The sequence below is a fragment of the Alosa pseudoharengus genome, unplaced genomic scaffold (assembly GCF_046254945.1).
Source record: "Alosa pseudoharengus isolate Yale_2024_CS ecotype anadromous, Long Island Sound unplaced genomic scaffold, YU_APseudo_1.1 YU_APseudo_1.1_scf_18, whole genome shotgun sequence".
NCBI lineage: Eukaryota > Metazoa > Chordata > Actinopteri > Clupeiformes > Clupeidae > Alosa > Alosa pseudoharengus.
Genome location: NW_027468650.1, coordinates 17205646 through 17233578, shown reverse-complemented (window position 1 = coordinate 17233578; position 27933 = coordinate 17205646). Strand labels below are relative to the sequence as shown.

The window sequence follows — 27933 nt, the reverse complement described above, 5'->3', positions numbered from 1 at the left end:
ATACAACTCCCACACACACTCAAACTCTTACACACACGTACACAAACAGTCCCTCTCAGGGTGGTAACGCTGTCAGCTTAACACCAATAACCCCGCTATCTTGCCTCCATGGTCCACCTATGACCTAACCTCGTACAGCACCAGTCTACCAGTCTTAGAAATACAAACCACAAGACAGACGGAACTCTTTTTGTGAGTTTTTATTCAGTTTTCCATACAGTGTTGGCTGTAGTCATCTATAACGGTACAAACAATGCAAAACAACGGTACAATCCCCATGAATCCACACACCCCGCTACCAGAGGGAATATCTGAGGCCCTGAAGACAAGGGATTGTGGGATAGGTACATGAACAGCTCATTGTACAATCAGGAAGTGACATCACTCCCACAACCCTCTTTAAAAATACTGCCTTCCCAGAATCCCTTGCTTCTGCCCATCCTTCTGGTACCCAAACCCGCCTCAGACATGTGATTGCTTTATCCATACGGGAGACAATCACACAAAAACAACAAAACAGGACAAATACTGTCATCAAATCACTTAAAAACAAATTAAAAAACAAAAAAAAGTTCTTCTTAATTGGCACAAAGATTAAGATTGAAACTGAAACACCAAGCGTCTCTGGAATTTTTTTCAAAGCACAAAAAAAAAAAAAAAAAAAAGAGCCAGTATATATACAACTGTACTCAACACTCCAAAAAGCATGGAGTGTGTGTGTGTGGGGGGGTCTATGCCGACAAATACTCATCTGAGAGATGGTCCCTTACATCAGGGGGAAAGCGAGGAACAGGGAAAGCGGGGGGTGGGGGGGGGGGGGGGGGGTGGACTCGTACTGGTCGTCTCTGGAGAAGGGACAGATAGGAGGAGGAGCAGAAAACAGTCTGCGTGGCCTAGCGGCCAACGCCTCTGGAAGCCAGGACACTGAACACACACACACACACACACAGAAAGCATCTGCTGCTGACACACAAGTGGAGACAGCCAGAGGAAGCAGCCTAGGCACACACACTTACACACAGAGCGAGCTGTAATGTGGACAAGACAGGCATCATCTGCTGTCTAGAGTAGCATCTGTCCAGCAGGACTGTACAGGAGAGAAAGGCAGCACCCTTCAGAAGCACCAAATAACCATTACACAAACTCACACACACTTTTACACACTCATCATACTAGATTTAGAGCTGACGGGTGCTTCACATTATACACACACACACATTCTCTGTGCTCTGCAGTGGCACATGCAGGTCAGGAAGGGACACTAGAGCTGCTGGACAGGTGCTTCTCAGGTGAGGACACAAACCACCAGCAACCAGACCAGAGCGGAGCGAAAGGTAGCGGTGGTCAGCACAGGAAAATTAGCAGAGGAAGAAACAGAACCAAAACTAGATAGACAGATCTGGGAGCGCTCAACAAGATCAATAAATAGACGCAACAGGTGTGTGCTGCTCCGTTGCGCTTGACTGCTGGGGAACGCCGAGGAAGCTTCAGGCCAGGGAGAGGACTGTAGGGGAAAGAGACACGAGAGTTAGAGACCCCACACACACACACACACACACACACACAGTGACTGGAGAGAGAAGCAGAGGGGCCTCACCGCTGATGGCTTCCAGGGCAAAGTACTTGACATCCATGTCCTGATCTGTGGCCAACTTCTCCAGTACTGGCTTCACCTCCGCCTGGAGAGAACTGAGACACACACACACGGGTCAAAGACACATACCAGAAAAAAAATATATATAGATACTAAAACTGTACCGTTAATGTGGCCCAAAATATGTGATGCATACTGCACTACACTGTACTGTGGGCACACTGAAACATTGTATTTTTAGTGTGAGTGTGTGTGTGTGTGTGTGTACATACTTGCTGTCCAGGACAGGTCCGATCTTCTGCAGGCATTTGGCCACGTTGAAGCGCACATTGGCCACCTGGTCATTGGCCATCTTCAGCACCACGGGGAGCATGTGCTTTGTGGTGATGTCCTGCCCACACACCTCAGACAGTGCCTACAGACAAGGGCAATAAGGGGAAAGACAGAGAGAGAGAGGAAAGAAGAGGGAACAGAGAGGAGGAGAGAAGAAAGGAGGAGAGGAAGGGATAGGAGGAGGGGTAGGAGGGGAGTAGAGGGGGGGGGGGGCAGGGAGAGGAGGGGAGGAGAGGGGGGCAGGAGGAGAGATGGGGGGGTGGGCGGTAGAGGAGGAGGAAGGGGGGGGGAAGGGATGGGGGGGTGCAGGAAGAGGAGGGGGGGAGAGAGGAAAGAGAGAGGAGGGGGGGGGGGGGGGTAAGAGTGGTAAGGACCGAGGGGGAAAGGGGTGGGAGCAGAGAGAGTTTGATCACCAGTTGTACTTGCCTCTCACTCAAACAGCCTCTCTGGGGACTCTGTGTGTGTGTGTGTGTGTCCAGAGATGAGAGAGTGTGATGCTTGAGCAGTGAGGTCATTGCTGAAGGGCTCAGGCTGCTGGAACTGCCCCAGTGGTAGCACAGCCGTTTACACTACAGTACTCCCCCTTACACCCCCCCCCCCACACACACACACAGAGACGTGGGTGAGCTCATGCACTTACCCTGAGCCCAAGTATTTGATACTAATCAGTGTTGGAATATGACAAGAACAAAATGACATGTCCACTTCAATCCATTAGGATTGCTATGAAGATCACTCTAATGGAGCGGTCATTGTTTGTAGTGGAGGATTAGGACTCTTAAAGTGTGTGTCTCATGCTATCATGCTAAGTGTGTTCATGCAGTGCAGGTAGTTGTACGTGTGTGTGTGTGTGTGTGTGTCACTCACATTAACACAGAAGAGTGTGGACATGCGGTAGGTGTGTGTGTGTGTGTGTGTGTGTGTGTGAGAGAGTGTGAATGAATGAGACCGAGACTTACATTGACACAGAAGAGTGTGGACATGCGGTAGGTGTGTGTGTGTGTGTGTGTGTGTGTGTGTGTGTGTGTGTGTGTGTGTGTGTGTGAGTGAATGAGTGAGAGCGAGACTTACATTGACACAGAACAGCGTGGTCATGCGGTGCAAGTAGTTTGGGTCGTTGGCCATGCCCAGCACTTTGGGCACGATGGTGTTCTGTGCCCACTCAGGGCCAAACTTCTCCACCAGCTTCTTCAGGTTGTTGGTGGCAGCCTCCCGGATGGCATACACTACAGACAGGACAGACACAGAGAGCACGTTGCGCACACACACACAGAGTTATTGGTTGCAGCCTCCCAGATGGCATATACTAGACGGAGACACAAACTGTTTTCAGACATAAAAAGAAATCAACTCAACTCTACAAGCTATGTGTGAAGAAAAGGTCCAGTGTTTTGACTAGGAATGAACTGCGTCTGACGCTACCAACCTTCTAGTACCAATCTTGAGTGCCATACAAGTGAACATACACTACCTTGTCAAAAGTTTGGAGACACTTAGAAATTTCCATTCCACTCCATTATAGACTGAATACCAGCAGAGATAATTTGCATTGTTTTTTTTTACTCGGGGCAGCAGTTTTTAGATTACATTATGTGCTTACATAATTGCAATCAAATGTTTTGTCAGTTAGCCTTTTAAAATGATATGAGATTAGTAAACAGAATGTGCCTTTGCAACATTGGATGAATGGTTGCTGATAATGGGCAATGTAGATATTGCATTAAAGATCAGCCGCTTCTTTCTACAACAGTCGAGAACCCTTCGCAATTATGTAAGCACATAATGTATTGTCACATAATGTATTCATGTGAACAGTAAGGTTAAGGAATGGGCGAGATTCACACCTAGTGAGGGACCATGTTGATGTTTCTTTAATGCTAAAATCATTAATAGATATCACTTAAATGTCAGGGCAATGCGGAATTGACTTTTTACATCCAAGACAACATAAAAAAAAAAAAAAAAAAAACTATGGAATGTTAAGATGGACACACTGGAAAGACGAGTATATTCGCCAAACGCCATAGTCATGCGGCAAATCCATGGGCATACCGCCAAAAGTCTTTGTGCACGGAGAGCAAGTGTTTAGCAACTTGGTGTTAAGTGCCTTGTTCAAGGGCACAACGGAGTAGCCTGGCTTCCGCCGTCTACGAACTTCCGCTCAATTTAGTTTCACTTCAGTATTGAGACTGGCACAGATGAGCCCTCTTAGGAGTTCTTGTGTAGAAATCTACCGAGAGCCACCAATCAAGCAGCGAACAGAGGGCGTACACATGCATGATCTTTGAATTTGTCCCCAAAGCAAACCGCCTGAAATACATCAAAGTGGGGAGCGAAAAGGGCTTATAAATGAAATTTCTGAGCAAATTTAAGGCACAAAATAAAGTTGCCGTGAGAGTTGTCAGTGTGTACATTGGATTTAGGAAACCATTACATGATTTCTATGTTTTGCTTTTTTTAGTTTACTAACAGGAGTGTGAAGAACAAAGTCACAGTCAAGCTGCCTATGGATTTGCCAAGCTTAACTTTACATGTTATAACCTCAACTAAACAAGAGTCATACCTTAATTTTATCAATTGAAATACGAACATATTCCCTACAACTAAGATGAGATAATTGGCTGTCTTATCCCAGAGAGGGTTAAACCCTACACTAGGGTATTGGGAGCGAATTATGCTGGTAATGTATGTAGTTTCGGCCAGTGCTATATGTGGTAAACAAACTAAATGACCACAGTTGCACATATTGTGTGTCATACCCCACCTCCAGCCATCTTAACCCTGTCACCATCCCTCACTTAAACCACCTGGGGTATTTACTGCATGTGTGAACAACTCCCACCCCTGCAATGTCAACTTGTGAGCCTCATATGTGAACACTTGCAAAAAACTATGCAATTAGGAATGCATTAAAGAAGGTAGTCATGTGTGAAAATGAAGAACACATCACACACAAACAGAGTACATACACTACACAGAGTGGTAGAGTGCAGGACATGTGTGATGAACCCTCTGCTTTCTCTCCATCAAACACACACAGATAATGGGGGATGGCTCAAAGATCAAACGCCCTGTGATCAGGCTCTTAGAAAGAGGACTATGGTGATGTAATGGGCTTTCTGCCTGACATATTTTTCTGACATGGGTTGTGTAACACACACACACACACACACACACTGAGAGCCCCCTGTGGCTGCAGCTAAATGAAATTGAGATTATGAGGAAGCAGGGCAGTGTAGAGGGCTTAGCTGGTTAAGTGGGGTGCTGGAGGATCAGTAGCGCGCACACACACACACCTGACCAGCTCTGCTATTGGGGCCTGCAAACAAAGGATGAGCAGCCACAGCTCCATCAACACATCAGGAGCAACAATCAACAATGCAGGTTGTGGTGTGTATGTGTGTCTTTGTGTGTGTGTGTCTCTTACATCACTGCTTCTACACAAAAATGAGGATGAGCAGCCAGGTCTATCAACACACCACCAGCATATGAACAGTGCATGTGTGTGTGTGTGGGCAGGGTGAGAGCTCTGTGTGGGCGTGTGTGTGATGGACGATGCACAGTGAGAGCTGTGTGTGTGTGTGTGTACAGTGAGAGCTGTGTGTGTGTGTGTGTGTACAGTGAGAGTTGTGTGTGTGTGTACAGTGAGAGCTGTGTGTGTGTGTACAGTGAGAGCTGTGTGTGTGTGTGTGTGTGTGTGTGTACAGTGAGAGCTGTGTGTGTGTGTGTACAGTGAGAACTGTGTGTGTGTGTGTGAGCTGGAGGATGCACAGTGAGAGCTGTGTGTGTGCGCATGTGAGTGTGTACAGTGAGAGCTGTGTGTGTGTGTACAGTGAGAGTTGTGCGTGTGTGTACAGTGAGAGTTGTGCATGTGTGTGTGTGTGTTGGGGGGGGGGGGGGGGGGGGTGTCCTTTGGGGTGTCCAATGAGAGCTGTGTGTGTGTTTGTGTGTTATGTAAGGAATCAGTGGTGTGGTAAGTGCAGGGTGTGCAGGCTCATTCCAATGATGTAAGTCATCAGCTGGACCCATTGTCCATGCCAGGAGGGAGGGAGAAAGAGTCTGTGCGTGTTTAAGACACACACACAGATCAAATGACAGAAAGCTCTGTGTTTGTGTGTGTGTGGTTTAATCGGTGGTTTGTTAGGTGCCAGGGGTCAGTGTGTTGGAGACGGACGGACGGACGGACGGACGCACGCACGCACGCACGCACGCACGCACGCACGCACATGATTCTAGAGCATTTCACAGCACAATCTATTTAGTCTTTGATGTGAAGGTGAAAGTGAGTGCGTGCAGCAAGAAAAGTCCAACATTATGCTGCCAATACCCAAATGTCAGCGGCCATTGATCAATTACTGTTTCTATACATTTCTGCAGTGAACTAATTTTATATTTTCTGTCACTTGAAAACATGTTGATACCATTAGCTATAATTTATCCGATTCTCTAGCATTAATCGAGGAGGAATTCATTGAACACTACCCTGGTGTAGCCTCAATGCTATGACGAGACAACCTTGCCTAACGTTACAATTAAAACCAAATTAGAGTTTGCCGACAGGATATTTTTAATGTCAGTAGCACTATACATATTAGTGATTAAGATTGGGTTGGGTTAGGACTTACCATGGTCAACGAGCCAAGCCATGCAGAGGGAGTTGAGCTTCTCGTCAAAGAACTCCACGCCCTGAGAGTAAGAGAGGACAGCATCAGCCATCTGACACACACACACACACACACACACACACTGCACTACCCATAGCATACTAAAGAGAACCCCTTCATTACAGAAGGTTCTTAGCCTTTAGCCTTAGGGCTGTTTCATAGGCACAAACTACGCGACCATGACCTCATCAAGCTACACATCAAGGGTTTGGTGCATCCTTGCATAGCAACATGCGCTTTTTTTTGTAACACAATGCAAGCGCAAGTGCCATGTCATGCATAGCTTGCGTAGACCTTGCATTGTGTTGTCAATTTTGTCCACGTAGCTTGCACAGACTATGAACTGGCCCTTTGAATCCTCCTTAGAGGAGAACCTGCCCTGTGAGAGTTCTAACACATGATCTAAAAATACATCCCAATTAGCCACGGCCTGGCCTGCGACTGGCTCAGAGGCATTCCGCCCGCCGCCACTGCCGCCATCTTGCCCTGTGCTGCGAGCATCACCTTACATAACGGTGGCTCTGCGGTGCAGTGATGAACAAAGCCCTGTCTGTGTGTGCGCCCCAATGCCTGCGTGAATGAGGGACTGTTTTGTGTCTAGTCATTGTCCCCATTCTGGGTCTACTTTCCAATAAAAAGTAATTCTTTACACACACACATACACACACACTGTATTTCAGTAATAAACTTGAGATCATGTGACTGTAGCAGTAGACTGTGCTGTTCTCCCTTCAGTGTGGTCCTGCATGAGCACGCGCGCACACACACACGCACACACACACAGCTGTAATCACCATCTGAGAGAGAGAGAGAAAGAAAGAGAGAAAGAAAGAAAGAGAGAGAGAGAGAGTAAGAGTGCCCTTAATCAGGCCACTACTGATTATTTCAGTGCCATCAGTATACATGCGACTGTGTGTGTGTGTGTGTGGGGTCTCAACATGAGCCCTGCACAGCCCTCCGTGTGCACGTGTATGCATGTATGTGTGTGTGTGTATATATACACATATATATATATATATATATATATATATATATATATATATATATATATATATATATATATATATATGTGTGTGTGCGTGCGTATATGTGTGTGTGCATATGTGTGCGTGTGTATATGAGTGTGTGCGTGTGCACGCGTGTGCCTGCGTGTGTGTATGTATATGTGTATGTGTTCTCACCAGTTGTCCTGCCAGGAGGGGCATGTACTCGATGATTGCGAGGCGCACCCTCCACTTGGCGTCCTCGGCCAGCTCCACGATGGCGGGCAACAGGGACTGAGAAAGCTGGCGGATGCCAATCACCTCATTCACACAGTCCAGGTTGGAGATGATGTTCAGGCGCACCTCAGGGCACTGAGAGAGAAAGAGAGAAAGAGAGAAAGAGAGAGAGAAAGAGAGAAAGAAAGAGAGAAAGAAAGAAAGAAAGAAAGAAAAAGAGAGAGAGAGAGAGAGAGAGAGATGAGTACATAGACAATAAGAGGATGTGGAGTATAAGATAGTATATAAAGAGTATAGGACAGTATGTGAGAGTATGTGTGGAATATGTGTGGTATGGGAGTGTATGTGTGGAAAATGTGTGAAGTATAGGAGAGTATGTGTGGAGTATGGGAGAGTATGTGTGGAGTATGGGAGTATATGTGGAGTAGGGGAGAGTACATGTGGAGTAGGGGAGAGTATGTGTGTGGAGTAGGGGAGAGTATGGGGAAAGTATGTGTTGAGTATGAGTGAGGTATGGGAGAGTACATGTGGGGTATGGGAGAGTACGTGTGGAGTACGGGAGAGTACATGTGGAATATGGGAGAGTATGTGTGGAGTACGGGAGAGTATGTGTGGAGTACAATAATTTCCTGTGTATTAGCCACATTGTGTATAAACCGCAGGACAGTGTTTCATGCAAGGAAAAAAAAAAAAATACATAATACCATATTAACTGGCCCCCTGTATTAAAAGAAAATTCCGGTATTTCAGCACAAATGGGTTAAGGGTTGTTTTAGGACATGTTTGAGTAGCCTACTACAGTATGCCTGTTGGCAACCACTCTGAGTAGTCAAAGGCGATTCAAAAAGGTTGAGACAGGACCAATCGTCAAATTTTCGGTGTCCACCACTCTAGTTCATCCAAAACAAACCAGAAAAGGGACTCAAAGTGCTAAAAAACGGAATTTTCCTTTAACCTCATAGCTGAAGAAATGTTGCAAAATCAATGTATAAACCGCGGCTTATAGTTGGGAAAACACGGTATGGGAATATTTTATTTATGGGAGTCATTACATTGCATTAGTGGTGTGTAGGTCTAATTGAGCGTCTGTCACTAAGACGTCAGAGAGAGAGGAAAGCTTAGAGTTTTACAGTCTCACAGCTACTGATATGGGTGGATGCAATTCATGATGTTTTCTATGTAAATAGTTAAAGGTGCTCTAAGCGATGTTGGGTAATGTCACTTCTGTTGACGTTCAAACAAAACAGAGAGCTAGCTCGCTACTCCCTCCCCCTCGTGCAACTGAAACTCTACTAAACGAGCATTGAATTCCATTTGTGGTGGTTTCGTTTGCAGAATTAACTTGAATACAATAGTTTTTTAACAATTAGCACAGTGTGGTTATGATGCTAACCAGTTTTAAGCACAATTTAGTACAACCTGGAAAATCATTGTGTGCTGGTCAATGTTGATATTGTGGTGGACCGCCACAAATAAGTCTAAGTATGGGAAACACTGGACCATAGACAGACAGACATACATAGACAACATTGGCCAGGGGCGTCATGCAAGCCAAAATTCAGAGGGGGCACAATCAGGCAATTTCTTTCGGGGAGAGGGGGGGGTGTCATATTAGAGGGGGGCCGGAGATTTCTCCCCCTGGAAATTTTGAAATTCTGGCTGCTAAACATACCATTTCAATGCAGTTTGGAAGGGACAGAAATACCTTAACAGAGCAAGCAGCAACCCTCATCTATCTGAGGACTAAGATAAAGTATCTATTTTGTAAGTTAATGTAAAACGCATAGGTTGGTGAAAGAACTGTAAGCTCAAATTCAGCTCATTAAAGTGTAAGCTCATTAAAGCATGTTTAGACACACACATTTACACTTAGGCGTACTACACATGATTTTAAAAACAGTACCATTGCTGTTATGATTTGATTGATGTGTGACCCAAGAACAATCTTACATTAAAAAAGTTGCTGAGGTCTGACTTTGTGGTGCTCAGAAATTCAATTAGTTTAATCTTAATTCATGTGATGAAGGACTTTGAACGAAGTTTGACAGGTTTCAGTGCTGAGTAAGGTTAAATATTTGAATATTTTACTACTAGTAATATATTTTTCATTACCATTATGGCAAGCAATAGGCTAGGCCTACCTCATTTGTAAGTTGCTACCTGCAAGTCATGAGCAAGTGACCTGATAACCTAAGTTATGAGCACATGAGAGACTATACTTTCTTGTCCTCTACATCACGGTCATAGCGATCCTATTTATATAAAACAACTTTAGGCCTCATTTTAAAAGGGTATCCCTTTTCACTACATGGATTAGCTGCCACATACGTGAAGAGAACAAGTGGTGATTGAGAAACATCCAACGCAATGCCTTGGTAGGCCTAATGTTATTAGGTTGGATTTTGTAGTCACTGCAAATTTAACACCCTTGTTTCTATGAAACTGAAAACAATTGAACCAGGAGACTTTGCCAAATATTTGTAATATGTGTAAGAGTAGCCTAGGCTACGTTACACTGACACCATGTAGGCTAACGTTAACGTAATGCTCTGAATTCGTGGCCAACATCAAATCCATAGTTCTAACTATTTGATCGCCAAGTAAAAATTTCCTGGTCAACCACAAATAATTCCACTACTTTTTATTGCTTAGCTAGACTACTTACCATTTCAACACCATTGACTGTATCCGTTTAAACTGTAACTGTAACAGTTCAACTGTTTAAACTGTAGCGTTAAATGTAACAGTTCAACACAAGCAAAACATTGCGAGCTCAATGCGCGTGTGAGTTGTTACGGGAACATACGCAGACACCAATTTTAGGAAAAGGGCTAATGTTGACCGGTCTTAAGCCATTTTGGTACGGTTTATTACACATCCAGAAGAATGCATTTGAGTCGTTATAGGCTCTGGCTTATTATGGAGCATAATAGGAACAAAGTTATGATCAAAAAAATTATCAGGGACGTGCCCCCTTTATTTCAATGGGCATGACGCCACTGACATTGGCAGTCCCCTAGAACAGGGGTCCCCAACCTTTTATGTACCATGGACCGGTTTGATTCGTATTTTTTTTTCACGGACCGGCGGGGGGGGGGGTTCGGGGGTTCCATGTTCCATATGTGTTGTGCATGCATTACTTGAAAAGAACTAGCTTTAGTTATGTATGAACAGTGAAGGTAACGATCTCTTGTGAAAAACGTGAACTTGAAGAAGTGAAAATTGAACAATATGAACTATGAATATTGAACAACTTAGCTACATCTATAAGTGTGAACATGCTTAACAAAATATGGGAACAAAACATGGGAACTAAACGTGCATTACGAATATAATCAGTGGGAGCCCTGCTTGTTTCCCTACAACAAGAAGCATCCATCTGGGGGTGATGGAAGACAGTGACACCCTCAGTGTGTTTGAAATGTCCAGTCGATTGCGCAATTTGGTCTTAGTTGCAGTCATTGCCGAAAACCCGGCCTCGCATAGATACGTGGTGGGAAACGTTTTCAGCGCTTTTACGGCTCTCGGGATATTCTGCTTTGGTTTTGATCCAAAAACCTGCCAGAGGTTTCCTTATACACACTCTTGAGACCGTCATTTGCAATTTCGATCAACTGCTCTTCCTCCTGCGCTGACAAGTTAGGACTATTCGGGATATTGGCAAATGGGTTGCGGACCCACTCATTGGTTTGCCTTGGATCTTTGGAGGATGGTAACGCTCAAACTCATTTGAAAGCGCAACAAGGTGATCGCGCACCAGCTGCGAGAGAAAGGGCCCTGCCTCAGTCTCTCCCAAAACCCCCAATACTTTTTGGAACTTATCTGGTCCACTTGTCGTCCACACAAATCAAGCTTGGCTTTAAATGCAGCGACTTTATCTGCCAGTTTAAAGACAGTCGTCATTCTCCCCTGGAGTGACAGGTTGAGGTCATTAAGCAACCCGAATATGTCACACAGGTAAGCGAGTTTTGACACTCAGTCCTCATCACTAAAATGTGCAGCTAACGGTTACTTTTTTTCTGTAAGAAATCTCTGCAGCGGCTCTCGCAACTCAAACACTCTGGCCAGTGACCTGCTAAAGATGCTTGTTTTTTGTTGCTGTTTTTGTTCGCCAAGAACTGATCAAGTGAAGTGAGCTGACCTGAGGCTGCGCAGCGCTGAAGGCAATATGTAAAAGTGTTGAAGGCGGGACAGACAGACGTAAGAAAATAGACCTTGCAAAATGCAAACATGCGTGCAATCAAACAACTGCATATAGGCCTATGCCATGAAAAAACGTGACATTATTGCGAATTAAATTTAGTTTAGTTTGCATGCATTTTTTTCAAACTCGTGTCGTAGGCTACGGCCCGCTTAGGAATGTCCTGCGGCCCGGTGGTTGGGGACCGCTGCCCTAGAAGACCCTGGCGGAGAGACAATTCATCAGTTCAACAGTTCATCTGGCTTTGTGTCCCTATTCAGAGAATAGAACCTCATTCCAAGAACCTCAACTGCTCTCCATTGTCTGCAGCCGCCAACTGGCCCCGGCCAACTCACTCACTACATGCCCTATGTAGAGCGACATTTCTCTCTCTCTCTATGCCCTATTTAGAGAGCAACATTTCTCTTTCTGTCTCTTTATGCCCTATGTAGAGAGCTACATTTCTCTCTCTCTCTCTCTCTTTATGCCCTATGTAGAGAGCTACATTTCTCTCTCTCTCTCTCTTTATGCCCTATGTAGAGAGCTACATTTCTCTCTCTGCCCTATGTAGATCTCTCTCTCTCTGCCCTATGTAGAGTGACATTTCTCTCTCTTTACGCCCTATGTAGAGTGTCATCTCTCTCTCTCTTTATGCCCCATGTAGAGTGACATATCTCTCTTTATGCCCTATGTAGTGTCATCTCTCCTCTCTTTGACATTGCTCTCTTTCTCTCTGCCATTTCTCATGTGTGTGTGTGGTGTGTGTGTGGTGTGTGTGGTGTGTGTGTGTGTGTGTGTGTGTGTGGGGTGTGTGGGGTGTGTGGGGTGTGTGGGGTGTGTGGGGTGTGTGTGTGTGTGGGGTGTGTGTGGGGTGTGTGTGTGTGTGGGGTGTGTGTGTGTGTGGGGTGTGTGTGTGTGTGGGGTGTGTGTGTGTGTGGGGTGTGTGTGTGTGTGGGGTGTGTGTGTGTGTGGGGTGTGTGTGTGTGTGGGGTGTGTGTGTGTGGGGTGTGTGGTGTGTGTGTGTGTGTGGGGTGTGTGGTGTGTGGTGTGTGGTGTGTGGTGTGTGTGGTGTGTGGGGTGTGGGGGGTGTGGGGTGTGTGGGGTGTGGGGTGTGTGGGGTGTGTGTGTGTAGCAGTCTCGAAATTAACGATATCCCGAGGACCATAAAAAATGCTTCCGGGACGCAATAGAATGATGTCTAGGACAACTCTGGGACAGTAGAAAAAAATGGCAAAGCAATTTTTTTTTAAAATAGGTACTTTTTTCCTAAACTGTTCACATGGGAATCTAAATGTATCTTTCTCGTTTTAATAAAATTATACAAAATTTTTGGTAGACAAATACAGTATAAGATACCCAAATGGGATGGGTGCTTGCGTTTCCTTAGGAATCTGCCGTCTTGGTTTTGTATAAAAATAAATATTATGTGACATAGGCAGACACAAAAAAAGGGCACGGGCAGTAAGCCTAATGGGTCACTTTCCGATATTCCTAGGTTAACTTACCTAACTAGCAGGCAGGTAGGCTAGGGAATGGCATTTGTTTCCATGACATTGTGAACATTTTTGACTGATGTTAAAAAAAAAAAAAAAATTAGGCTATTATAAACAGTGGACTAAACGCTACTACAGTTAGTCATCTCATTCCAAGATTATTTGTAAGTGAGGGATAATTTGTAAGTGAACAAATTATCCCTCACACTCAATTTTTCCATAACTCGCCTGTTTGTACTTAATAAACCAATAAAAACATTTGCCGTTTGGGTTTTGTGCACTCACAAGGTTCGCGAAAAGTATAGGCTACAGGCTAAAACACTCGAGGTTAGAGCCTGAAGCATGCAAAGAAAAGTAGTGTGGGACCACTTCATCAAAAAGAATGACACAGATGTAAGTTGCAACTTGTGTGATACAGTTCCTAAATACAGTAGTAGCACATCATCTATGATGCATCACCTGAAAACGTGACACCCGCAAGCCTCTTAGGTTGAGAAAGGTAGCCAAAGCCAACCTACCGTGTCATCTATGCTAGCTGGTAGGAAATGTGACAAACAGCGCTCAGATTATTACCCAAAAGATATGCGGAATGATTGAAAAATATATGCCGTCCCTTGACTGGTGAGAGCTTTCTAGAGCTTATGCAATTAATTAAAGAAAATAGTTCTTTTGTCCGTTAATAGAAGGCACACAGTGAGTTAGACCTGGCTTGGCCAATGCATCTTTTACGCATTCTGAAGGTGCCTGTTTTATCCATTCGTTTTATCGTGTTGCAGTCTATTAGGCAACATTCCACATAAGATGGGCTTAGATTTGGAAATACATTACATCTACATTTCAGGAAGGATCATCAATGGCAACAGATAAGGTGATGATTATAATCATCTTTTATTTATTATTGTTAGCACTACCTCAAACTAAAGCGGCGTCTCTTCGGAGCTGTCATTTTCTTAAATGAGCCGCGGCAATGTTTCAAATGAGCTTCTACTCTAATAAACGCCTTTATTTTCAACGCGATCACCTTATACCCAAACCATTTCGAAACTAAGGAGACATTTGTCCTCTGATTACATTCAAGCTCCTTGGCGCCGCGTTTGCGGGACTCATTATTCGCGCTGTAGGGGATTTAAAAAAAAGTGAAGTGAGTGGAAGGGCGGCAGGGCAGTGTGTGTGTGAGCGGGAGGCAGAGCGATGCGACAGAGTTGCGAAATTGCAGGCGCGGCTCGAATGTTTGTTATTTCAAATAGTGTAGCATATTCTAAACGAATCAGTTAACCGTTTCAACCGGCTAATGAGGCTCAGTGGTCGGTCAGGAAATTTTTTAATTTTCGCCATCCCTAGTGTGAGGTGTGTGTGTGTGTGTGGTGCCCATGTGGTATGTGTATATAGTGTGTGTGTGTGTGTGTGTGTGTGTGGTATGTGTGTATGGTGCGTGGTGAGCGTGTGTGTGTGTGTGGTATGTGTGTATGGTGCGTGGTGAGTGTGTGTGTGTGCGTGTGTGTGTGTGTGTGTGTGTGTGGTGCTTGTGTGGTGTTTGTGATGCGTGTAGCAACATCTGGCCCTCACCTCGTCCTTGAGCTGGGCCAGGAACAGGGGCAGCAGGTGCTCCACGGTGTTGTCCTTCCCAAGGATGGTGGACAGGCCCATGATGACCGATGCCAATGCTGACTTTACATGTTGGTTGGTGTCTGACACCAGCTCCTGCAGTTGACACACACATACACAGATCAGAGGGACACGGACACACACACACACACACACACACTCAGAGAAGGACCGACAGACACACACACTTGTCCTTATTTATGTAAATTAATGTTTGTACATGCTTTGACAACACAAAAACACCCCAAAGCAGATGGAGGAGGAAGCCCGGCTTTCTAGTCAGTCAATCAAACACACACACACACACACTCACTCTACATGTAACTTTACCCAAGACAATTACACAAAAATGGCCAAACCTAAAACCCATGGGAGTATTTACATGTCGGCAGAGTAACGGAATGTTCCCAAACTCTTACAGGATTCCCATGGGTACAGACACCCATGTCAAGAGTGTGAGCATGAGGCTACGTCTACACAAAACCAATGGGTGCATTTTCCCTTACCGCTTTCACACCTTTAACGATACCGGTAACGAAAAAACGTGCGTGCACACACAGAGGTGTAACCGGCTAAAAGTGCTGTAGTGCATATGTCAGACCTTGCAGAGGCTTCACATTTAATTCGCGTAGAAGACAAAACTTTGTTGAAATAGTTTGTTAAGCAGTCGCATGAAATAAGGAGACTACAGACAGTTCGGTTTTCTATAAAGTTCATTTTCAAGGTATGTGACTGCGGAATTTCAAATGCTTACGTATTGCATTAGGTCTGAGCACCAATGGAAAAAACATTATGTCATAGGTTGTAGTAAGCTAATATTTAACTAAGTTAAGCTAACAGTGTGCTTCTACCTTAGCCACAAAAGGCTGATACATTGTGCACATAAATCATGACAGGGGAAAGAAAAACACATTTTAATATGATAAACAAATGGTTTGGTTTGTTCTGACAAGCAGCGTGTCAGGTCGAGTGCGGTGGCTGAGTTGAGGGGTGGGGCTATGTCGTCATAAAATTGCCGGTGTGACGTCTACACGGAAAAAGTTAGCCGGCGGTTTAAAAAAATCCCACTTACAAAAACTACCGGTTACAGCCTCCTAAAATGCCGGCGTCATGTACATACAAGGCCTAACCGATAACATAAATTCACTTGTTTAAAAAAAAACAGTGTGTGTGTGTGTGTGTGTATATCTCTCCACAGGGGGGGGGGTGGCAAGCTGACTAAGTGTGTGTGTATAATGGGATTGCGCTGTGAGCAGTCACGACCCATTTTGTTTACATGGTAAATTGGCACCTGTGAAGTGGTGGTGTTAATGACTACCTTACATAAGCGCACCCACAGACCCCAAACAGCATTTACACACAGAACGCCTCCAAGGCAAGTGCCCTCCATACGACCTTCGACCCGGTGCAGAGCTGCGGGTACAGGAGATGACACATATTGTCTGTTTGGGTTGGGTGCTTATGCAAGGACTGATGTGTGCAATTCGTTTGCGCATTCGCCTGGCAAATGTTTGTTTATCTAAGAGGATGTGGGTCACGTGTGAGCAGGAGCTGCTGATGAATCTGAAGTGCACAGAGAGCCGTTAATGGACCTGATTACCTCTGTGTGGGGCTGATGGAACCCGTCACTCCGGAAGCCTTTCATAACACAGGGAGGGTGCATGCACGCATACACACAGACACAGACACAGACACAGACACAGACACAGACACAGACACAGACACAGACACAGACACAGACACAGACACAGACACAGACACACACACACAGGGATGGAGGTCTGGGCCATCACCAAGCCCATCTTCTAAAACACACACACAGTCTCTGGGTGTGTTCCAAACGGGTAAAGTTGCTGCCTTTTAAGATATCTAACTGAGGAGCAAGGCAGCAAGTGCGGTTCGAAACCGAAAAAACAAATTCTGCTGCCTTTTAAGATATCTTAGAATTCCCAAATAACGGTCATTTTCGATGCACACTTCATGCTCCCTCCTACCCATAATCCCTTGCGGCAACGTCTGAAACAGCTGTGAAAGGTAAACAAACATGGCGGATGACATCGGTAATGGCTGCTGAATCTGTTTAAAATGTCATTTGTGTGACCTTATTTTGCTTAGATTTGTATATAAGAGATGAAAAATAAACAACTTACTATCTGATTATGCCATTGTTGTAACCATTAATAGCGTCTGGTCTGATATATCTGCCGGCCGTAAAACTAATTTATACCGTTAGCCTGCTAGCTTACGTAAGCTAATTTAGTTTAACGTCAGGCCTTTGCTAACGTCATACCGTAGTGTTAACCAAAGATTCTAGAGTGCTACGCTCATTTTTAAAAGATGCATTTAATCATGTCTAGTGAGACAGCTCTCTATGTAGGGAGGGAGGCAGTAGGCAGCTGTCTCCCGTTTCGAACACACCCTCTATCTCCACCCTGAAGGAGCAGCAACAGCCTCAGGGTCTGAATGACACAGGGGTAACAGCACCCATGTAGACTGGGGGTCAACACACACATACCGTACCTTCACACAGGGCAGAATGTGAGTCATGATGATTGTCTCCCTGCCGTCCTCAGGCAAATTCTCACAGAACTCTGAGGAGAGAAAACACACATCAACAACATGCATGCGCAAGCACGCGTGCGTGCGTGTGCACGCACGCACGCACGGACGCGCCACCACGTTCCCCCAGCTGCCTGATGGCATGGCAGGGCAGGGCAGGGCAGGGCTCACCTTTGACTTTGTTGGCTGCAGCTGCACGGACCTCTGCCTCACAGTCCTTCAGAAGGTTCTGGAAAGCGGGGACCAGGTCATTCTTAGTGATCTCTGGCCCGACTGCCTTTTGCAACTGGAAGAAAGCATAAACAAAACAATTACCCAACATTGCACAGCATCTCTAGAGTGACTGGAGAAGTGTGGACAGAGTGCTATGAATCACTGTATGGCTCTGAAGCTTAAGAGAGCGATCGAGACACTTGTCACAGTGACCTTTGACCCTAATCACCAGCTGATCCATTCTCCAGTCCCAAAGTTCACCTACAAAAAAAAGCTACCATCTTTGCCCATAAGGAGATGTGGTATCTTGAGATTTTTCCTATGGGAAAATAACATGGGGATTCGGAATTATCAAACCTCTTAACCCTTAAAGGAGTGGGAATGTTGAGAAATGAACGTTCTAAAGAATATCTGGGTTCATTGAATTCAACATAGAATTTTAGAACCTTCAATTGTTGCGGAACTTAGAACGTTCAAAAACCTACACCTTTAAGGGTTAAACTCTTGTGGGGACAAAGAAATCGGAAATGCAAACATTTTGCTCTACACACTTTTGTCCTCTGCCTTCAAGTGGATACTGTGATCTCCGGAACGTGAAGGCGGCACACTTTGATTTTTGCTACCCCAGAGCTAACTTGCGATGCAACTTGCCATTAAGTTAGTTGTCAAGTAAGCTCTGGGGTAGCAAAAATGTGTGCCGCAAAAGTGTGCCGCCTTCATGTACTGTATCACAGTATCCACTCAAAGGCAGAGGACAAAAGTGTGTTCAGGAAAATGTCTGAATTTCAGACGTTTTCGTCGAGAGTTTAACAGGTCCGATAATCAAAATCCCCATGTTATTTTCTCATAGGAAAAATGACCAGACACCAGATATCAAAGGTGGCAGCTTTTTTGTAGGCGAACTTCAGAGGACTATGACGGTATAGGAAGGTCCACTGCACCAGTGTAACCATTAACCACATCAGGTGCATTGCAGGTGACCTGCTAGTCATCAAAGTTCCCAAACACCGGTAGCAACATCAGAGTTTCCTCTCACTGGTACACACGATTCCCACTAAAATGTGAAATTCCATGACTATTCCCTGACAAAAAAGACTGAATTTCCATTATATAATGGAATTATACAATTATATAATTAATGGTATATTATACAATTACTTACTATTCATCATATAATTATATAATTACAATTACTTCACTAACCAAAGATTAAGTAAATTTTAGTAAATTTTAAACTGCTACAACAAAATTCTCGGAAATTCCCTGACTTTCCATGTCTGAAATAAGACTTTATCAAAATACCATGATATGTCTGGTGAGAACCCTGAGTACATCCGACTGGTGCTGGCCCTTCATATATTTCTTCTGGCCGCAAAAAGTCACTTTTACATAAACCTGTTTACTACTATAAAAGGTTATCAAAAGCATCAGAAGTAAACTGAAATGACTCAGAAAACCTGACTGGCCAACCACATTGCCCGTCAGGCTTTTTTAATTGCCACGGGCCACCGCTTACGTTTAACCCTGCCAGAAGAGACCCCCACAGCAGCTAGGGAACCACCACTACTGGGGCTAAAACTGCACCAGGTCAGGACAGACATCTGGACAGGATCATAGCCTGGCCACGTCACACAGAGGTGACTTCAGTGTGCGCTCCGTGTTCCACTGACCTCGGAGAACTTGTCGGCCACCATGTAGCGCACCCTCCAGGACTTGTCCTCGGCCGCCTGGCGCAGGGTGGGCATGACCAGCGACTCCAGCTCCTCCTGGGGCAGCAGCTGGGCGATGCTCACGCACGCCTCCACCGCCAGCAGACGCACAGAGTCCTGAAAGAGAAGGCAGCTCGGTCAAGCAGTCAGCAGATAAAAAAAAAAAAAACACAACCCGCTCCCACTTGCAGGTTGGGGCCCTGGATGGCAGGCTCCACTGCTGGGGTGTGTGTGTGTGTGTATGTGTTCTGTTGAGTCGATAAGCATTATATTACAAGCAGCTGTCCAAAAAAAAACAAAAACACACCGTTTTTCTGTTAGGGGGTGCTGTTTACGTCACAAGGCGACGGGAGACAGAAAAACAACTCAAAGATAGTTTTGTTTAATCAAAATGGTGTCAAAATATAATTAAAAACTGACCCCAAGAGCTAAAGTACTCAGTCCTGCCAACTGACAGAGTACTGGTGTTTAATCAGAGAAAATCCTTTCGATTCCATATAAATATTAGTTTTAGACTAAAAGCCACCCCACTCAAAAATAATTTGTTGTTCCCCTTCGCATTCTAGGGGACAAGAGGACAACAACCAAAAAATGTCCATAAAAAGGCTCCAAACTCAGCTAATGACATCTTTGTTTCTGCAGCTAGTCTTTGTAAGGAGTGGATAGAAAAACCATTAGGACGCTAGAAGCTAGGGTCAGCGAGACAATGTAGTAGTGTAAACTGTTTAGTCTTGGGTTGACGTAGCAGTACACAAAAGATCAGTCGGAGTGGGACATTGCTCATCTCCAAAGGTCACTGGTGTGGACTGGTGGTGATTGATTCCCCCAGAACAGCGGGTGGGAAACAGACATTAAGGATTAGTGTGAGGCGTGCGTGCGTGCGTCTTAGGACTGCGTATTTGCAGGAATATGACTATAGGGATGCATATCACAATGCAGGGGTTACAAGTTCATAAATTGTGATATATTGCAATACTGTATGTAAGGTGATATTGGTAATTCCTAGCTGATGTCAGACGCGAGAATTTTAGTGTTTGCCATTTTGGGAGTCAACTAAGCATATTGTAACTTAAAGGAACAGTATGTAAAAAATGTATTTCAATTAATCATAAAATGGCCCTGATATGTCACTAGACATTAAGAAATCATGTTCACTTCAAATACTTATATCACTGACAACAGTAGTCCGGCCAGGATATTGTCTTTTAAAAAGTGAAGTTGCAGCCCTCAACTGATGTTGATGTTGTGTTTTGGCCTGATGCGCCACCCTCTACCTATCTACTAATCACAAAGTCAGTCGTGTTTCGGCATCCGGGTTGGCAACTTCGAGTCAGGGCGCAGGGGGAGGGGATACACCACTCTACAGTATTTTGAAAGTGATTGCAGTACCAGTTTTGGCCACAATCTTACATATGGTTCCTTTAACTAACTTGGTTAGTGTCCAAGCTTAGAGGTCTCAATTAACTTTTGCCTAAGGCTTCAAGTCTTTATTTTTCAACCGATTTCATTTTAATATGCCGTTTAGCCAACGTGGTGCACATAGGTGTCTCATTCCATTCAGAGTAGCCTAGTATAAAATCTAACTTAGCATTAGATAAGGCGATTGCAGCAGCAATTTCATCACTAGGCTACCACAATTTTGTCAAGTGTAGTCTCAATATACAGTGACAGAAAGCCTTTTAAACAACATGCTTAAAATGCCCCCCAAGTTCGAGTGTCCTGTCATTTTCAATCAAACATCAGAAATGTCTTCCTGGCAGGAGGTGTACACGCCTATGTCCCTCATAGGCTTGTTTAATTTGCAAATGAAAGTCAAAGTGGAAGTCCAAATAAAGAAAATTTTGCTGCTATTGCTACGATATAGGCTACTTCTGTTACAAGAAATTGCGACTTTAGCCTAACAGACAACAGTGTAAGTGTTTCAAGGAATCACTGGGTTAATGCATATTGCCTAAGCTAGGCTAGCCTAATTAAACTATAGGCTACTATATTAAGTAAATGTAAAGACACAAAATAGCCTAATGACAGAAATGTAATATCAAATTAAGGGCGGTCCCTATGTTGTTTCCATGGATAGTTGCAGGAATCCAAGTCATTTGTTGTTTTAAATATTGTTGCTTCTAGCCCACATTATATCCAGTATTAAAGAAGCCCTATGCAGGTCTGGTTATTCCTTCGCTGTTTCTGGGTTTTTGCCGGATTTAAGCTCGCATTTTTCACGACATAGCTCCCCCTGCAGCTTCGGTAGCAAGTGACTGCTACGCTAATCCCCCACTAGCTAGCAAGCAAGCCATCAAGAAACCAAGCTAAACACATACAGGGCTCACAATAAAACGGTCGAGCAAACACATTGTTCAAGAGACTATCAAACTACATGACAAAAACAAAGTTCACCCAAGGGTAGACTACTTACAATTTCAAAAGCAACAAAGCCAAGTCGGGGTCCGTTTTGTATGGAGTCAAAATAGGGTCTTTAATATTGAGAGCTTGTGAAAAGATGTTCACATGTGTAATAAAGTTTTGCAGCTGTGCAAAAGGAGTTCTGCATGTGAAAAGAAATGTGTATCTGTAGAAATGTTTTGTACATATGTGGGGGGAAAATGCGGATCTGTAAAAATATTTTGTACACGTGTGGAAAAAATATGTACCTGCACAAATACTTTGTACGTCTGTGAATCTCCTACGCGATGCTTTCCTGCGCAACACTGAAAGTACGAGTGTGAAACTGAGATACAAGCTTACGGACTTTTGACCCTAATTTTACTGCCTTTCTGAAGAGCCAATCAACACATTGCTTACTGCCAACCAATCAGCGTTCCCCAACGACCACCCAGATTTTGCCGCTAACCCACAGATCTAGATTAGTTATTAAAACTGGTGGTAACAGCAAGGGCAGATAGGTCGTAACATTACTGTAAATGAACACCCATAAGTATTTCTGGACTAAAATATTGCAAAGCGATTTGGTTACTTTATTTGTCATGCTTTTATCAGTTGTAACATAGTCAAAACGTTAAGAATATCATACCAGAACATGAAATAATAACTGTATGATAGCTGCCATAGCTATCCTAGCTGACGTTTATCGTAGCTCATAGTGCTAGGGCTAATGTAACTCGTCAGTTTTTTACGTTGCCCAGCGAATAAGTAGGCTTAATTCTTACATGTCTTAAGTTAAAGAATTGAAAGAAATAGGAAATAAAGAAAACGCTTGAACGGGTTTATCCATTTACATTCAGATCTTGCCATAGACTTTGCCTAAGCTTGCTTGCTTGGTAGTCTACAGTCCTGTTCAGTCTATGGTTGCTATAGCAACCGCTGCTGTGCTTCATAAACTGAGGAGATAACCGTGTGGTTAAAATACTCCCCAAACACAAAGAAAACAAAACTATGTAAGAAAATGGGATGTTGTATTCCAAATAACAAACCAACAGTCCTGGAAGGGCATTACTATAATCTCACTCACTATAATCTCCTAGCTGTGGATGTCCCATTACAACCCATTCATTTGATTCGTCTTTTTGCCGTCCACTAGGCTATTATTATAGGCTTGCAAAGGGTGATAAAATAAACATGTTCTCATATCAAATAATAATAGCAGATGGACATAAATGTGTGTACAGTATTACTGTTTTTAATCATGAATGACACCACTGAATCACCCTTTCGGAAATGGAATGAATAATTCAACTATTTCGTCAACATTACTGCTAGCTAGAAGCTAACCTATAACGTTACAGTCTAAAAAGCGGATGGGATAGCTAACGTTAACATTACGGCTCCGCTTCAACCCTTTTTGCGATCACAGTATAAATTGAGCTACCACGTCACTCTTAATTAAGTTATAATTTTGCAACCCCAATCAAAGAGTATACCAGAGCATTTCTAAAAAGACATTATAGACGGGCTCTGAGTATACTAATAATGTCTTATTAGACATTCTCTGGTATACTCTTCGATATGAAGCCAATCTGTTTAGCACCTAAATCTAGGTGGTCGGTGGGAAACGCTGATTGGTTGGCAGTAAGCAATGTGTTGATTGGCTCTTCAGAAAGGCAGTAAAATTAGGGTCAAAAGTCCGTAAGCTTGTATCTCAGTTTCACACTCGTACTTTCAGTGTTGCGCAGGAAAGCATCGCGTAGGAGATTCACACAAGTACAAAGTATTTGTGCAGGTACATATTTTTTCCACACGTGTACAAAATATTTTTACAGATCCGCATTTTCCCCCCACATATGTACAAAACATTTCTACAGATACACATTTCTTTCACACAAGTACGTAATATTTCTACAGGTACATAATTTTTTCACACATGTACAAAATATTTCTACAGGTACGAAATTTTTTTTCACATGCAGAACTCCTTTTGCACAGCTGCAAAACTTTATTACACATGTGAACATCTTTTCACAAGCTCTCAATATTAAAGACCCTATTTTGACTCCATAGTTTTGCAGTCTTCTTAGAAACTACAATCGGACTACATTTTCGAGGCGCGATTGGATACTTCCGCTGAGTTACATCCGGATTTACCTGGTCCAGGTTCAGAAAGTTACATATTCGTTTTTTCCGTGGAGAAGCGGTAGAGGGAGACGAAGCACCCACCAAACAACCCAGAAAGTGTTGTAGAACCATCAGAACGACTCTCAACCTGCATAATTAAGGTCATTTTTGCTCAAATTGTTGCATAGGGCTTCTTTAAGTTTCACTTGCGCAGGGATGCACACACATTGCAAGAGTGCTCACACCAGGCTATGCATTGGTGATGGCACCAAATTAAAAAGTATAATTTCCTGATTGGGGAAACTTTTTTCCTAGTTGATATAGACTGTTCACTCAATTTAAAGGCAATTAATGACAACAACTGGATAACAATAGCCTGCCCTTGCTAGCCCAGCTATTTTGTTTATTCCTGTAGGCTACTGCCAGTCATGTTCAAAAATTTGTTTATTTAGCCTGAGGAGCAGGCCTATCACTATTTATGACTGAGTAGACCATGTTAGTCCAGCCAGAAAATAGTCTTCAAACTCTTAAGCTTTAATGGTCATGCGTGTACCAAGACGTGGTGTTAACTAAAAAGTTAGTGTCACAGTATCTTACTTGAGGTCTAGGATGTCAATCACCTTGCACCAGGTTATTTAAAATACTCAATGAAGCAAACTTGGATTTAATCGCCATTAGACTTCGCTATTTTTTGACTCCCAAAATGGCGGCGTTAATTTCTCTATTCTGGTTGTTATGGGAACAATAAGGAATAGTGACATAGGCTAGCCTAGAAATCTAGACGCGCCCCTAGCTAGTCTAGCAACTCTCCGTTGGCTTGTGAGCTCCAGAAATCGAAACTCAATCAGGCCAATGAAATTGTGTATAGAGTCGTTAGGTGGGCTTAACATAATGATTGATGGCAGAGTTGCAACGGTTTGGCTTGAATTCCCTGCTACTTGAAAACAAATAAGATGGATGTTGCTGTTGGCGAACAGTGTGACACGAGTTAAGCTTTTATTAAGTTGGCAAACGTTTGAACTAGCCAACTAGCTTCGCTGGTGGGAAACGCATGGGACTCATAGCGCTGCCACGGTCCTATTACGTGCAGAGGGAATTTGAAAGACTACTGATTATCCCGCCCCTCGGACTGAGCACTGCGAACGGTGAGTGCCCAGACCCTACATTTTAATGTGGGTCTGGCTCATCAGGCTAGACATAGGCCGGAATCCTCAATAAATAGACACCACCATGTAAATAAAATGTAGATAAAAAGGTTTACTTCATTTAAACACATTAAGTACCTCAAAATATGAAGCGGTGTGGTGTCTCATATAGACTATGCATTTTATAACTATTGCTTGAAGCCAAGGGTACCGATTCTTTCTAATGTGTACCTGCTCATCAGAGGCCAGTGCAGTGAAGAGGGAGATGATGTCACTCTTGACGTACTCCAGCTCCAGAACCTTGGCAAACTCTCCCAGCTTGGAGGCAGCTGCCCGCCTCACCATCGGGGTGTCATCAGAGCACAGGGTGCGGAAATGCCTGAGAGAGAGAGAGAGAGAGAGAGAGAGAGAGAGAGAGAGAGAGAGAGAGAGAGAGAGAGAGAGAGAGAGAGAGAGAGAGAGAGAGAGAGAGAGAGAGAGACACACACCGCAAGGGACCAGATTAAACCAGCTTGGGAGAACACTAGAGAGCAGTGTGGGGAATTAGAGAAGCCGCAAGGGATCAAATCTACACACACACTCAGAAGAGAGCTACTGGCACACACGCCGCACACACACAGCAAGACCAGCATCACCAAAGTTAAAGGGGAATATTTATAATTATACTAATTCCACATAGAATTATATTTTCCACATAGATCTCCGTTTATCTAGGTACTGTCTACTGGTGCCTGATGTTAAAGAGGCCACCAGAGTGTAGCACTGTAGCTGCCTAAGAAGACTACAGGGTGGGGATCCTCATTGCCTAAGAAGACTACAGGGTGGGGGTCCTCATTGCCTAAGAAGGCTACAGAGTGGGGGTCCTCATTGCCTGAGAAGGCTACAGGATGGAGGTCCTCATTGCCTGAGAAGGCTACAGAGTGGGGTTCCTCACTGCCGCAGAAGGCTACATGGAGAGGGTGTGTGGGTGGGGGTACTCACTGCCTGAGAAGGCTACATGGAGAGGGTGTGGGTACTCACTGCCTGATCTCAGCCTTGACGGTGCTGGAGACGCGGGGGTAGCAGACGCTGAAGAGGCCGCAGGCGGAGGTGCGGGAGGTGAACCAGTCTCCGCTGGCCAGGCGCTTCACCAGGGGCTCAAAGTGCACCTCCAGGTCCACAGGCGAGTGCTCCTGGGAGATCTTACGCAGTGACTCCACTGCCTTGTCCCGCACCACAGTCTCCTCCACAGTGGCCAGGCTCTCCAGTGGGGGCTGGGGGGGGGACTCAGTTAGTGCTAACAGGCGACATACATACATACATACTCAACAGGTTCTCAGTCAAGGATGGGCTGGGCTGGGTGCAATTCGCCTGAGGCAAATGACTTAATCCTGACAGGTATGACGGGAGATAAAGGTCAGCGCTGACAGAAATGTGAATATGCTGCACGTGAGAGCATTCCACTGCCCTAAGATAGCACCATAAGCATTTTATTTACAATAGACATAAGGGATCAACACATTATTTTAAATGGAAGTTGTTAGAACATAAAGATTGCACTCAAACCAAACCTTGTGAGTAGTCTCTAAGGAAAACCAGTGTATGTATGATAAGAGTGCTGCTGTGCATATCTAGTGTAGGGTCTGAGAGGAAAGCCAGTGCATGCGAGTCGGCCTGATGCTGTGCATGTATGTGGGGTCTTACCAGGAGGCAGTGGACGTATTCAGGGCCTCCCACAAGCATGGTGAAATTGCCCAGCTGCTCAGCCAAAGCCAGCAGGACCTCATCCTCATCGTAGATGGTGTCTGGAACCAGCACAAAAGAAGAAGCATGAGGGGCCCAGCCGGGTGTTAATTATTCTACCCCCCCAAGAACCAGTCCCATGGCTTACCAGTGAGGAAGGGAAGGAGTTCTGTGCGAGTCCTCTCCACTCCTAACGCCAACGCGATGGTGGACAGCTTCTTAATGCTGTTCAGCCGCAACTGCAAAGAAAGGGCGGTAGTTATCAATTAAAAAAATCTGGGGACATCTGCACCTGATTGACAGTAAAGAACCTTGCTAACATCACACTGTTTTGATGTCAACACACAAGTCTTGCGGGTGGGCGAGGCTTGACTATGCCGTGTGACCACACAAATGTTTTAAACTTAACATCTTAAGGTCAATTTGAAAGAAAACAACGGTTGCCATTTATGTGATGTCATCCAAGAAAAGACAGGCCCCACCTTGACGCACCCTCCTGTCAAGCTACGGTTAACGTTAGCCAGCTTAACGTTACGCTAGCAGTGCTACTGTCTACAAACACTGAGAGCCAAACAGCGAATGCTATGTGCTAACCAAACCATGAAGCTCAGCACTTGACTATGGCACTAATAACATACACACAACCTGCAAACAATGTATGCCCATTACTTGCGCTACGCATTAACACAAGTATTGAAGATAGGATCAGTCATATTGTATGTTAACTGGTTAGCGTTTGCTAGCCAGCAGGGGCTAATACAGGCTAGCTAGGAAGCTAGCCAGCTAGCGTGTCGTGTAAATGAATGGGGAATTGACGGTATTATTGAAATCCATTTATAACTTACAAAATCCTATTAACAAATGGTTGCAGTATTATTACCTGGACGTCTTCATTTCGAAGTTCATCGATTAAAACGGCTATGGGGTAGAGCGAATCGTCTCCATCGGCTCCTGCCATTTTGGACCTATTTGTTGAAGCTTCCGCCTACT

The 27933-nt window shown here is 44.4% G+C and overlaps 1 protein-coding gene across 1 annotated transcript; it reads right to left on the bottom strand.

Annotated features, from left to right (window-relative positions):
• Positions 1 to 185: 185 nt before the first annotated feature.
• ppp2r1bb (protein phosphatase 2, regulatory subunit A, beta b) lies at positions 186 to 27933 on the bottom strand. The gene is made up of 15 exons (XM_076290371.1): positions 27824 to 27933; positions 27092 to 27182; positions 26905 to 27005; positions 26242 to 26474; positions 25453 to 25600; positions 19532 to 19687; positions 17820 to 17934; positions 17610 to 17680; positions 15051 to 15185; positions 7773 to 7946; positions 6553 to 6613; positions 2999 to 3153; positions 1867 to 2009; positions 1598 to 1689; positions 186 to 1504 (listed from the first exon to the last, which is right to left on the bottom strand). The coding sequence occupies exons 1-15, from the start codon at positions 27899 to 27901 to the stop codon at positions 1488 to 1490; spliced, it is 1770 nt and encodes a 589-aa protein (XP_076146486.1). The 5' UTR covers positions 27902 to 27933; the 3' UTR covers positions 186 to 1487.

Bases quoted from the DNA above. Each gene is read 5' to 3' on its own strand.
- ppp2r1bb (XM_076290371.1), bottom strand. From the start codon at position 27,901: ATGGCAGGAGCCGATGGAGACGATTCGCTCTACCCCATAGCCGTTTTA. The intron at 19,688-25,452 runs GTACACATTAGA...CTTCTCTTTCAG, and splicing joins CACTGGCCTCTGATGAGCAG to GACTCTGTGCGTCTGCTGGC. The intron at 3,154-6,552 runs GTAAGTCCTAAC...TCCTGTCTGTAG, and splicing joins GGCTTGGCTCGTTGACCATG to TGTATGCCATCCGGGAGGCT.